Source organism: Oncorhynchus mykiss, chromosome 23 (genome assembly GCF_013265735.2).
Source record: "Oncorhynchus mykiss isolate Arlee chromosome 23, USDA_OmykA_1.1, whole genome shotgun sequence".
NCBI classification, from domain to species: Eukaryota; Metazoa; Chordata; class Actinopteri; order Salmoniformes; family Salmonidae; genus Oncorhynchus; species Oncorhynchus mykiss.
This window is the reverse complement of record NC_048587.1, coordinates 39,155,732-39,170,258: the sequence shown is the minus strand read 5'-3', so window position 1 is coordinate 39,170,258 and position 14,527 is coordinate 39,155,732. Positions and strand designations below refer to the sequence as shown.

The 14,527-nt window shown below is 40.3% G+C and overlaps 1 protein-coding gene across 1 annotated transcript in view; it reads right to left on the bottom strand.

The window, feature by feature from the left end:
- The window catches only part of LOC110502713 (CUB and sushi domain-containing protein 1), a 510,046-nt gene that overhangs the window by 3,566 nt on the left and 491,953 nt on the right, over positions 1 to 14,527 (bottom strand). The window contains exons 59-69 of the mRNA XM_021580963.2: positions 13,545 to 13,724; positions 12,517 to 12,690; positions 5,277 to 5,450; positions 5,038 to 5,111; positions 4,762 to 4,873; positions 3,806 to 3,985; positions 3,384 to 3,446; positions 2,873 to 3,034; positions 2,645 to 2,757; positions 984 to 1,071; positions 702 to 837 (exon numbers count right to left, since the gene is read on the bottom strand). Coding sequence (XP_021436638.2) covers positions 702 to 837; positions 984 to 1,071; positions 2,645 to 2,757; positions 2,873 to 3,034; positions 3,384 to 3,446; positions 3,806 to 3,985; positions 4,762 to 4,873; positions 5,038 to 5,111; positions 5,277 to 5,450; positions 12,517 to 12,690; positions 13,545 to 13,724 — 1,456 coding nt within the window. The remainder of the gene's footprint in view (positions 1 to 701; positions 838 to 983; positions 1,072 to 2,644; positions 2,758 to 2,872; positions 3,035 to 3,383; positions 3,447 to 3,805; positions 3,986 to 4,761; positions 4,874 to 5,037; positions 5,112 to 5,276; positions 5,451 to 12,516; positions 12,691 to 13,544; positions 13,725 to 14,527) is intronic.

Sequence of the window (14,527 nt, the reverse complement as noted above, 5' to 3'; positions counted from 1 at the left end):
TTATACATTAAAACACAATACTTCAAAACTCCCCTCCGGTAATTTTATCAGTCAAAAAAACATGGATTCTCATGAAATCTTTTGGGCAAATGTCTACAAAAAACAAATAGAACAACATTCAGCTGGTTTAAATATGCTGACAGAGAGATGACAATATGAGATCAAAGAAGACAACATATTAATTTAAGCCCAGCAAGTTGATGTTTTTCCCTCAAATTATCATTTTTTCTCCACAAAATGAAAAAAGTAAAAGAGAGTAATGACGATGTGGAAGTAGGAATTGTTGTTTATAGTGATTTAGTTTCTTATGTCTTACCTGCCGCCAGCCCTGATTACATCTTTGGGTCTCTCATTGTCATCAGTGTCTTGTGAAAGCACCCTGCCAATTTTTTATGTTCTTTTAGTATTGGGTAATTTCCATTTTATATTGTCACATTTTCTTTCTTTTGCTTGTTCAAATAGCTTTGGAAAACTCCACTGCTCTTTCTTGTAATCATTTTGTCACACACTCATCTAACATTTGGATTTGTTATGTAATGCTTTATCAACTGAAACTTTTAGGGATCACTCATCGTTGGTGATTTGGCACAGGAGTTTCCCATAACTTATAAGAAAGAAACAACAATGTTGAACATCCAAGCATATATGGACAAACATCACCAATGCAGGTTACCAGATTTCCAACAGCCAGCACTCCTTACCTGTGTTTGTAGAGGTAAAATGCAAACCCTGAAAGAATAAGGGCAAAGAATGGCACTAGTATGGCAACTGCTACTGAACTGCTATTCGTGCCATAGTATGGAGGATTTGATGGGTCCAGGTCTGTTGTAAAGAGACCTAATAAAGAAACATAACAGTACAATCATTCTTGTCAAGATTTTGGGAGTAACTTATGTAAAAGGAATCATGTATCAGAAGTAAAATGTAACCGTGCATGTATTTTTTGTTGTTGTTATATTACTGAGACTACACAATGACTGTACCTCCTCTTGTTAGCACAAATATTCCAAAGTCCTTGCTGTGAATATGACCCTGGTAAACAAAGGTTTTCTGGTCAGACTCTGCAGTCACCTAAACCAACAAAAGAGAGAGAGGATTTCATTTTTTTACTGATTACATCAGGGAAGAGTTGAAAAGCAGAACCATTACACAATGAGAACTATTACCCATTTACCTCACATAATCTTTTGGTTTCTCATACAGCTTATCATTCTCACTCGCCTTGAAGTTACTTACTTCTATAGTGTTCACTTAAGTGTTGCCCGAGAAGCCGGTGTTTGGAGGATATATTGGAACTTGCCAATATATCCTTATATACAACGGTTTACCTACATATTCAAATAATGATTAACATATTTCATTAAAAAAATATATTTTGATGAAAGTATTCATACTATTTCATCCTTTCACAAGATATAGTCCCGACACAAATCTAGGGTTGCTACCCAAGCCGGCTTGTCGTTCTTTCTATCGGTTCGGTTGCTAGAGACGTGACCCGGTTGTTCAGACTTTTTGTTCTGTATCCCTATACCGAGGCGGCAGGGTAGCCTAGTGGTTAGAGCGTTGGACTAGTAACCAGAAGGTTGCAAGTTCAAATACCTGAGCTGACTTGTCCAAATCTGTCGTTCTGCCCCTGAACAGGAACCCACTGTTCCTAGGCTGTCATTGAAAATAAGAATTTGTTCTTAACTGACTTGCCTAGTTAAATAAAGGTAAAATAATCTATGGACATGACCCAATCGTTCATTCTAAATGTTCCATTGCCATCCCGGCTGGCAACGTTCTTATCTCTTGCTTGCTAGCTAGCCAACTACGGCTAACTTACAGTCACGTCAAGAAGTGCAGTAAGAATAACAACAAAGTATTATTTGGATACCTCCATAACAATGACCTAATGAGGCGGGATTTCGTCTGGCATAGAAAAATGTGTTCACTCGCCTGGACACTGTTTTTCAGAGGAGCTAGCCAACAACACAGCGAACACAATGACTTCAAACTGAAGCTGGGAAGACTGCAAACTAGCTGCACTTTGTTTAGTTTGACATTCCTTTGTATATATCCATAAAAATTATGCCAGCTGATTCATGATTTCAACTGAGAAACACTGGCTGCCTGTCTGTCTCGTCCCGACTCCCAACACGTTCATTACTGTGGGACAGCTGGAGATCGTTTGGAGTAAAAAGTATATCCTTTTCTTCAGGAATGTAGTGAAAAGTAGAACATTGTCAAAAATATAAATAGTAAAGTACAATACCCCAAAAAATGACTTAAGTAGTACTTTCAAGTATTTTTACATCTCTGCCTGTTGTATAAATGAAGATACAGTATATTTTTAACTTTCAAAAGAGGGCTACACTAAAGTAATACGGTATCTTAAAACTGACACATTTTTATTTAAATAATTTTAAGTATGCTAGTATTAGGTATGCTAGTCAAAACCATATGCCAGAGCTGCATATTGATGAAGGACATGGTCTGCAGACATTAGCATCTCATGAGCTAGGTGTACAGCATATTAGTAAAAAACAGAGGAAGGAGAAAACATGCTTAAAGTAAGGGAGCCAAAATATTTTTGTTTTGAGTCCATAATAAGGCCCTAATGTAATTGGAAATAATTATAATTTAATTAAAATAAAAGACTCACGTAGCCATCCATTGCCCAGTTGTCATTCTTGAATTTACTGAAATGATGCTCTGTTGGACCACGTATCTGGTAAACCTTCAGTAGCAAATGATTCTCCTCCTTTTTGTATGTTCCTGAAAGCAATGGAAGTTGGGTTATCGGTTGGTGTTTACTGTTGTAATGTTGACTTCAACTGTAATATTTGCCAAATCAAATAATGTCAGCGTTAACATGTGTGTTGTGCTTTACCAGAGAGTTTAAGCTGCACTCTGCTCTGATCCAAAAGTGTGACATTGACTCTACTGGTTGTTGCATTGAATCCATTTACAGTAATAGTGGCACCTTCTCTTGCCCCAAGGTACTCGTAGAACCCGGTCCAGCCAAAGTTTAAAGAAAACACATTTACAGGAACTGAAGGAAAGAAAGACTTGTGTTATACTGTATGCCTAGAACGAGATAAGGTACAACAATTAAACCAGATTATTTTAGCTTTTGCGTCATCCATCGGCCGTCTGTACATAAGATCCATCATTAAGAGTAATCTCAAGATCTGCAGTATCCATATTAAAGGAAAAATCCATAAAAACCTATGTTTGTATTTTTTTAACAAGTCCACTGTTGATACAGTCCCAAAATGTTTTGCATGTCAGCAGTCAAGTTTTCAAGATATTGGACTTTCAAGAAGCAAGGTGTCACTTGCCACATCATCATGACGACGCAAAATACCAAAAGAGAAGATGACTCAGAGAAAATAACATACCACCAATCTTGTTTTTCTGAACATCCGACTCCACTCCTTTTTTACCATTTATTTTTGGGCCAACTGAAAGACGGAATAAATAATTGATTCCATTAAATTTATGGATGTAACCTACTCACTGCCAGTTGCTGCTTGTAGTCTAATAGTCACAACGTTGTTTTGGCCAAATTTTACCAAAGTGATTTAGTTGTGATGATAGCAGAAATGTTGTATACTCAATTATCTAGGTATTCTCAGCCAGCACAGAGAACAAAGCAAATTAACTACTTTATTGAATACCAATGTATAGGGGGAGATATGATTGATAAATACAAGATGCAGGTGAACTGATAATGTAAATATATGGCCCACAGTAAAATGTATCCTCCTCACCGGAAATAGTGACATTTTAATAATAGGTATATTCCAGTGCCAAACTATACCTTTGCAGACAGGTGGCTTTCCGGACCACTTTCCATCAGGTTTACATGTCCTGTGCTCTGATCCCCCATCCAGGAAGAATCCGTCTTGACATGTATAGATCAAAGTATAGCCCAGAGTTGGTAGATCAATAGCCCTCACGTCAATGTTAGACGGTGTCTCGGGCTGTCTGCAGGCATGGGCTACAAAAAAATAAAGAAAGGAAGGTAATTCACAATAAATTCCCTTGACCCGGTCAGAATACAGCAGCCCCACACCCACACCAGTACTATGGAGTTATGTAGAGATCAAGCAATCCTATCAGGAGTGAAATTATTAAACAAATCCTGAGTGTTGCTATCTATTTGTAACATAATATATGAGCTCAGTCTTCACACCTTCCTGTCATCAACTTAAGCCTCCCTACTCCCAGGCCTCTGACAGTGAAGCCACTTTATGTGGGGATTTTGTGGGGTTTTGTGGGGTATGTTGTCAAAATCGCACACTGATTTACCACTCACATACGAACATCTTAAACTTGGCCAACTTTATCTATTTTTTTGCTGAGGGCAGCAATCCCTACTTTACTTCCGTCCATGAATCACACAGCCATTTCTCAAATGTCCATTCCCTTTTGAACATCACCCTCAATGGCTTTTCTGTTTTGATCTGTCTTTTAATCCATATATACAGCTCAAGACCTATAATACTGGGCAGAGTTATTAAGAAGAGGGATAGAGAACATGACACTGACATGGGGAGAGTAGTGATATAGAATGCAATAAATCAAAGGGTTACATTTGCTAAACCAATACTTACTCCTTTTGGCTGGCATACCCCCCTATACCGCCTGTATCTCTCCCTCTAGTCATTAACAAGTCAATGCTAAGACAAATGATACCTGCCGGATTAATAAATTACTTCTTCAGTTTTCTTGACAATGTCTTGGGACAAAAACAAATCTTTCAAAATGTCTTACCGATACATTCTGGTTGCACACCACTCCACGTCAAATTTTCCAGACAGGTTCTTGTCGTAGATCCCAGTATGTGGTAGTTTTTACGACATTTGAAGGAGATTTTGCTTCCAACCTAAAATAGAAGACAATTTACTATAAATGGTCAACAACCTGGGAATTACTTTGACTGAACAGAATACTATTTTGGATTGTTTTAGCTAATTATCTGAGCACAAATGTCAATACAAAGATGTCTGTTTACTCATAATTTCACATCGCTTAAAGTAAGGACCTTACCTCAAATCCTTGGTACGTGACTGGTATCCCGTAAGATGGAGTTCCAGGGTCTCTGCATGTGTTATATGCAGGATCTGAAGACAAATGGAATGTTTAGCTCACTGCCTACCAACATCATCATCACTGAAGAAGAGAAGGAAACACTCAACAACACAACATGATATGGTACAACACACCACAATTAAGGCAGCAGATGTGTATTATTATTATTGTTATTATGGTATGAATGGGCGACCCACCTATACATGAGGGCTGTATTCCACTCCAGCTCCCATCAACCTGACACAGTCTCCTGGGGGACCCGACCAAGATGTTGGGGTCCCTGCAGAAGAAGGTCACCTCTGACCTGTAGGTGAACTGCTTCCCCTCAGCATAACCCTCTGCTGGGGTGCCAGGGTCTCCACACAGCACAGCTAGGCATAACAAATCACAGAGACCATAAATCAAATCACACAATTCACACACATCATCCGGGTTACGTGGGTTTCGGATTTCATGATTCACCATTTTTTAATAGGCATGAGGATCACAATGTTTCATAGGCAAAACTGACCAGCTAATCTGGAGGCGAAAGAGGGGCAAGCGAGGTGCTGGCTAGTGGAGTAGAACACTTGAAAAAGAAAAGGAGAGCCACACACTCTAGGAGCTCAGATGCAATAATTGAATAACCTAATAACCAACGTTTCGAAAGACAAGCTGTCTTCATCAGGGTATAAATGACAACTGACTAGCTAGTAGTTTATAACATGGCTCTTGGAATCACAACATTATGAGGTGAAAAACGATAATCTTGTTGTGAGACCTTGTTCTTTACAGGGTTATGTGAGACAGAGAGCCTATGTAATATAGGTCAGTGGTTCCCATTACACACACACACAGACACACAGACACACACACACACACACACACACACACACACACACGCACACACACACACACACACACACACACACACACACACACACACACACACACAAACTGTATATATACGCATATGCATATTTATTTTGGAGTCCGGCTTTCAACTTAATCTTGAAAGTTGTAATAGTAGAATGCACAAAGTGCATTTTCGAAACTGGGTTGTACATCATCAATTTGCCTCTTCTCAAGTCAGTCACTGCATACCTTAAAGAGCTACAGCGCCTTCGGAAAGTATTCAGACCCATTGACTTACGTTAGTGTCTTATTCTAAAATATATATTTTTTTTTAAACACAATACCCCATAATGAAAAAGCGAAAAAAGTTTTTTTTTGAAATTTTTGCTAATTTATAAAAAAAACAGAAATAACTTGTTTACATGCTTCAAGAGGGCCACCATTGTTCCTGTTCCCAAGAAACCTAAGGTAACCCTCGCAAGGCTGCAGGCCCAGACGGCATCCCCAGCCGCGCCCTCAGAGCATGCGCAGACCAGCTGGCTGGTGTGTTTACGGACATATTCAATCAATCCCTATCCCAGTCCGCTGTTCTCACATGCTTCAAGAGGGCCACCATTGTTCCTGTTCCCAAGAAAGCTAAGGTAACTGAGCTAAACGACTACCGCCCCGTAGCACTCACTTCCGTCATCATGAAGTGCTTTGAGAGACTAGTCAAGGATCATATCACCTCCATCCTACCTGACACCCTAGACCCACTCCAATTTGCTTAGCGCCCCAATAGGTCCACAAACGACACAATCGCAATCACACTGCACACTGCTCTTACCCCTCTGGACAAGAGGAATACCTATGTAAGAATTCTGTCGACTATCGACTACAGCTCAGCATTCAACACCATAGTAACCTCCAAACTCACCATTAAGCTCGAGACCCTGGGTCTCGACCCCGCCTTGTGCAACTGGGTCCTGGACATTCTGACGGGACGCCCCCAGATGGTGAGGGTAGGAAACAACATCTCCACCCCGCTGATCCTCAACACTGGGGCCCCACAAGGGTGCGTTCTGAGCCCTCTCCTGTACTCCCTGTTCACCCATGACTGCGTGGCCATGCACGCCTCCATCTCAATCATCAAGTTTTCAGACGACACTACAGTGGTAGGCTTGATGAGGAGGAGGTGAGGGCCCTTGGAGTGTGGTGTCAGGAAAATAACCTCACACTCAACCTCAACAAAACCAAGGAGAAGATCGTGGACTTCAGGAAACAGCAGAGGGAGCACCCCACTATCCACATCGACAGGACAGTAGTGGAGAAGGTTTCTATCTCAAGGCCATCAGACTGTTAATTAAACAGCCATCACTAACGTTGAGTGGCTGCTGCCAACATACTGATTCAAATCTCTAGCCACTTTAATAATACTTTAATAATAAACAATTGGATGTAATAAATGTTTCACTAGTCACTTTAAACAATGCCACTTTATATAATGTTTACATACCCTACATTACTCATCTCATATGTATATACTGTACTCTATACTAGAGGTCGAACAATTAATCGGAATGGCCGGTATTTTTGGACGACGATTTTGCCGATATTTCTTTTTTTACACCTTTATTTAACCTGTCTACGATACTGGTTCCCAATTGGGGATCAACCCTCCCACGTTCAGCTGAAACGGTGGCGCATGGAACGCAAAAATATTCTTAAAAATATTTAACCTCCACACATTAACAAGTCCAATAGCTCAAATGAAAGATAAACACCTTGTTCTTCTAGCCAGCCAGATTTCTAAAATGTTTTACGGCGAAAACATAGCACATATATATGTAAAACCACCACCAGACACAGCTCATTTGAATAGCCAAAACATGCAATCAACAAACGCAGGATTAAAAAATAAATCGCTCACTAACCTTTTGAAAATCTTCATCAGATGACAGTAATATGACATGTTACACAGTACATATTTTTTTTTTTCAATAATATGCCATTTATATCCATAAATGTCCATTTACAGTGAGTTCACGTTCAGAAATTACTCAAAAATGCCCGCAAGAAATCTATGTAGCGCGGCAAGATAACGTAAATAGACATCATAAACTTTGACTAAATATACATGTTCTACATATAGTTAGAAAGATACACTGCTTCTTTATGCAACCGCTGTGTTAGATTTATTTTTAACGTTACAGAAATCGCACACTATTCCATATGCTGAGACAGCGCTCAGTTCCAAGCTACATTTCTACGTAATGTTGGAGTCAACAGAAACACAGATTTAAGCATAAATATTCCCTTACCTTCGATGGTCTTCGTTCAGAATGTTCTGGAAGGCTTCATACTTACCCAATACAAGTCTTGCGTCTTTGTATTAGCTACTGCTAATAACATCAGCTGAAATGCACCCAAAACGTCCTCTGGTCCGGAAAAGTTGCGCATCAAAACTTCAAAATTACATATTATATGTCGACTAAACAGGTCAAACTAAGTGCAGAAGCAAGCTTTATGATGTTTTAGACACGCAAAACAAACTTCAATTCAATCGGCCATCGTCTGCCCTTCTCCTGAGTGCTGGAACAAAGGAATGGCTGGGACCAATTCGCGCCCATACGCACAGCCTATTCTCTCGTGGCACGCACTAATTTCACTCCCATAGGGTCAATTATCGCGCGATTTGAACGATTCAAAGCTCTACTGAAAGAGGACATCTAGCGGAAGAGATAGAAAGTGTCCCCAGAATCATAACTGGTTGGGAAGGGTGGGGGCCATGACGTCAAAGTTGCTCCAACTTTCATGGCCACAAAAACTAGTTTGGAAGAATGCCTGCCCTGTGAGTTCTGCTATACTTACAGACATAATTCCAACGGTTTTAGAATCTTTAGAGTGTTTTCTATCCAATAATAATTTTTATTTGCATATATTAGCAATTTTTGACAGATTTTTTTTCCAGTTTACTAGAGGTACCCAATCTCTCCAAAGGGGGCGTATGTCTGCCATATCCTTAACAGGTTTTAACTAGGAAAGTCAGTTAAGAACACATTCTTAATTTCAATGACGGTCTAGGAACGGTGGGTTAACTGCCTTGTTCAGGGGCAGAACGACAGATTTTTTCCATGTCAGCTCTGGGATTCAATCTTGCAACCTCACGGTTAACTAGTCCAACGCTCTAACCACCTGCCTCTCATTGCACGCCACGAGGAGCCTGCCTGTTACGCGAAAGCAGTAGAAGGCAAGGTAAGTTGCTAGCTAGCATTAAACTTATCTTATAAAAAACAATCAATCGTAATCACTAGTTAACTACACATGGTTGATGATATTACTAGTTTATCTAGCGTGTCCTGCGTTGCATATAATTGATGCAACGCTGGGGGATGATTTAACATTTGCGTTTGAGAAAAAAGCACAATCGTTCCTCGACTGTACCTAACCATAAACACCAAATCCTTTCTTAAAATCAATACACAGAAGTACAGTGGGGCAAAAAAAGTATTTAGTCAGCCACCAATTGTGCAAGTTCTCCCACTTAAAAAGATGAGAGAGGCCTGTAATTTTCATCATAGGTACACTTCAACTATGACAGACAAAATGAGAAGAAAAAAAATCCAGAAAATCACATTGTAGGATTTTTAATTAATTTATTTGCAAATTATGGTGTGAAATGGCTAGCTAGTTAGCGGGGTGCGCGCTAATAGCGTTTCAAACGTCACTCGCTCTGAGACTTGGAGTAGTTATTCCCCTTGCTCTGAAAGGGCCACGGCTTTTGTGGAGCGATGGGTAACGATGCTTCGAGTGTGGCTGTTGTCGATCTGTTCCTGGTTCGAGCCCAGGTAGGGGCGAGGAGAGAGACGGAAGCTATACTGTTACACTGGCAATACTAAAGTGCCTATAAGAACATCCAATAGTCAAAGGTATATGAAATACAAATCAAATAGAGATAAATAGTCCTATAAATACTATATTAACTACAACCTAAAAACCTCTTACCTTGAAATATTGAAGTCTCATGTTAAAAGGAACCACCAACTTTCATATGTTCTCATGTTCTGAGCAAGGAACTCAAACGTTAGCTTTTTTACATGGCACATATTGCACTTTTACTTCTCCAACAGTTTGTTTTTGCATTATTTAAACAAAATTGAACATGTTTCATTATTTATTTGAGGCTAAATTGATTTTTATTGATGTATTATATTAAGTTAAAATAAGTGTTCATTCGGTGTTGTTGTAATGGTCATTATTACAAATACATTTTAAAAAATCGGCCGATTAATAGTATCGGCTTTTTTTGGTCCTCCAATAATCGGTATCGGCGCTGAAAAATCATAAACGGTCGACCTCTACTCTATACCATCTACTGCATCTTGCCTATGCCATTCGGCCATTGCTCATCCATATATTTATATGTACATATTCTTTTTCATTCCTTTTTTGTTGTGAAATTGTTCGATTACTTGTTAGATATTACTGCATGGTCGGAACTAGAAGCACAAGCATTTCGCTACAGTCACATTAACATCTGCTAACAATGAGTATGAGACCAACAAAATATGATTTGATTTGATTTTAAGTATTCAGACCCTTTGCTATGAGACTCAAAATTGAGCTCAGGTGCATCCTGTTGTGTCCATTGACATCCTTGAGATGTTTCCACAACTTGATTGGAGTTCACATGTGTACATTTAAATTGATTGGACATGATTTGGAAACGCGCACACCTGTCTATATAAGTCCCACACTCTGACAGACCTCTGGAGTTCCTCTGTGAAGATGGGAGAACCTTCCAGAAGGACAACCATCTCTGCAGCACTCCACCAATCAGGCATTTATAGTAGAGTGGCCAGATGGAAGCCACTCCTCAGTAAAAGGCACATGACAGCCCACTTGGAGTTTGCCAAAAGGCATCAAAAGACTCTCAGACCATGAAACCAAGATTGAACTCTATGGCCTTAATGCCAATCGTCATGACATGGTAGCATCATGCTGTGGAGATGTTTTTCAGCGGCAGGGACTGGGAGACTAGAAAACCTGCTCCAGAGCACTCAGGACCTCAGACTGGGGTGAAGGTTCACCTTCCAACAGGACAACGACCCTAAGCACACAGCGAAGACAACACAGGAGTGGCTTCGGGACAAGTCTCTGAATGTACTTGAGTGGCCCAGCCAGAGCCTAGACTTGAACCCGGTCGAACATCTCTGGAGAGACCTGACAATAGCTGTGCAGGAACATCACTATCATCACTGACAGAGCTTGAGAGGATCTGCAGAGAAGAATGGGGAAAAACTCCCCAAATACATGTGTACCAAGCTTGTTGCGTCACACCCAAGAAGACTCGAGGCTGTAATCTCTTCCAAAGGTGCTTCAATAAAGTACTGAGTAAAGGGTCTGAATAATTATGTAAATGTCATATCAGTTTTTTATTTTTAATACATTTGTATAAAAATGTCTAAAAACCTGTTTTTACTTTGTCATTATGGGGTATTGTGTGGAGATTGATGGGGGAAAAAATAATTTAATCCATTTTAGAATAAGGCTGTAACCTAACAAAACATGGAAAAAGTCAAGGGGTTTGAATACTTTCCAAAGGCACTGTATTTATAAGTTGTCAGAAATGTCCAGATCAACTAGCCCATGTCAGTTAATTTTCTTAGCCCGTAGTTTTTGTTGTAATGTTTGAGTCACTCAAATATCACATGAATAGACATTAGGCATAGAAAAATGTATAGAAGTGCAAGGAAATTAGCTTTAAAACGACAAAATGTTATCTGCACCCCATGACAAAATGTGTAGAATTACAGGAAATAAGTTTAAACCTGCAAAATGTTGTCTCCGCCAACAAGAGGGGTGGGATGTTCCACAATGCTGGAAGGGGGTTTTGAGTGAAAAAGTTTGGGAACCCCTGATATAATGTAGGTGAGTGTAAAAAGTGTGTGAACTAGTCCTGCTCTTTATAATGGATAATACAATGGTTTCAAGTTGCTTTTTCATAATAGGTCCTTCATGTTTGCGAAATGCCTCACTTAAATGTTCCACAAAGAGTTTAGAGGCAGAAGTCACTCAGACCTGTTTCAGACCCACAGCAGGAGTTTATTTTACAGAGTGGGCTCTCCTGCAGACTTTAGATGAAAACTCACTCTGTGCATGGAATTTCTGAACATTCTGGCTCTACATCTGACACTGTGTCAGGAGCTTATGATCAAGGGCCTGCAGGCTTCAGCAGCAGACTCTATCCATGCACCTTGTAATGCTCATGTTATGGGCAGACCTAGCTGCGGATACTTGAGGGATCAATTTAGAAAATGTTTGCGTCTGTCACAACAGTTTCACAATCTGTCAAATCTGACATAACACAGAGGGTTTAGTCTGGTCATGCACCCTCCAGCAGCACAACTTTAACAGGGCTATAGGAAGGATAAGTAAGCCAGGTACTGCACATTTCATTTGAAAGGCACTGCTTTCATTAGTTTGATGTATCTACTATATAATTATATTTATTATAAAAACCAGCAATAGGCAAAAAGCTAAGCTTTGAGCACACTGCCATTGCACTAAAGATTAGATCAAGTGCTCAGGCTCAGTCTTAAAATAACTTGAATTTCAACTTACGAAGACAATGAGGGATCTCCCCTCTCCATGTGCCGTTCCCCTCACATGAGACGATTCCAGGGCTGGATAGCTGGTACCCATCGAAGCAGCTATAGGTGACACTGGAGCCCCACTGCAAGTCTGATCCCTCAACCTTCCCATTGCGAACAGCCGGAGGATGGCCACACATGATCACTGATGTGGGGGCAAAACAATATCAATATTTTGAGTGAGTAAGTACTGTATGTTAACTCAAAACGCCTCAATTTTCTAAACATATCTATTGATGTACGAGAAGGGAATGGAGGATTTACAATGGTTCATATCCTATTTGATTAATATATCCGTTCTCCAACAGGGAGAAAGTGTTTTCACTTGCCTATTAATGGCAAGTAATGTAATTCATTGGGAAGTAGCCGTCCCTTTAATCGCAATACATATCCGTTATGGGAAGTGTATCTGTTTTTGATTTTATGCAGGGTATTGCATGAACTGTAATTTCTTAACACTCCCGCTGAGACGATAAAATATTACAATTCTAAAACAGGAACTTCTGGCATATTAAACAGTATTCACCCACAGGATTGCAATTGCTTTGCTAAAGTACTACTCTGGGGAATAATATGTGAAGTGCACACATTCATTCTCTGCCTGTCAATCTGCTCAGGAGGAGACTTCCCTGCTCTATGCTTGCCTGCATTGCACCACTAACTGGATACATTGTTTTCTCCACACGTTTGAAGTCTGACATCTGATAGCACAGAGCTTACACATTTCATGGATAACATCCCTTCAGTCTGTGCAAGTCAATAATTTTGCTTGCTGTGCCAAAAAGGTAGAGAAACTACTCCAAACAGGATCAAAAAAACTTTTGAAATCTTTTGATCTCTGAGTGCTTGAAATTCTGGGGTGTTGTTGTGATATCTGTACTATATTTCTCTGGTTGCGCCTTCTCATCTCAGCCCTAAGTAAAGAAATGAAAGTTGAAATGTTTGTTTCTTTGTAAGCAAACGACAAGTATTATTGAGTCATAACCAAAGTTGAATTACCTTTACAGTTAGACTTGGTTTGGTTCCAAGACCCGTCCTTGGTGCAGAGGAGCACAGACGTACCGACAGTGTCCATGACGTGGCCTGGGTTACAGTGATACTGAACAGTCTTGTTGAAGGTGAACTCATTCCCTATGTAAATCCCATTGGCAACAGGACCTGGATCTCCACAGCTGATCACTGTTGAATTGGTCAAATAGTCATAGACAGTACTGTCCAAGCATAATCAAAAGCATAGCGTGGCATGTAGGATTAGGTGCATTGTGGCCACGTCTCATTGTCTAGATTGAATGAACAGAAGATGTGTGTTAGACGAGTCCACTGTAGTGCTCCTATAGTACAGTCAGTGGCGACGCGTCATTCTGGGCAGGTGAGGCAGAGCCGGAGCGTACGGGTTGGTAATATTCTTTAGTTGCACTATGATTGGCTCAGTGTTCTGTCACTGATTGAGACACTACGTTACAGCAAAATCTACAGGTAGAGCTCAAAAACTCAAGTGCCCATCCAAGAAGGCTCGAGGTCACTGGCCAAAGATAAAATGGACATCAAATCACGTTATACCTACTGTAGCTTTGATTGGACGGATCATGTCAATACTTTCAGAATCTTAGCTAGCAAGTTAGACAAGCAGTCATCATCATGCATCAAGTCTGCAACCTACTGGCAAATCCTTTTCAATCCTTTTCACATGAAGAGAAATTATAGATAAAAATGTATCAGTGCTCATTGGCCATAAACATTGCACAACAAGTTGGAAATCGCAAATTCAGCAATGAGTGCTAAGGCGCCACTGCAGCCCCGGGTTCGATCCCAGGCTGTGTCACAGCCGGCTGTGACCTGGAGGCCCATGAGGCAGCGCACAATTGGCTCAGTGTCATCTGGGTTAGGGGAGGTTTTGGCCGGCCAGGATGTCCTTGTCTCATCGTGCTCTAGCAAGCTGACATGAGTCGTCAGGTCGATAGTGTTTCCTCTGACACATTGGT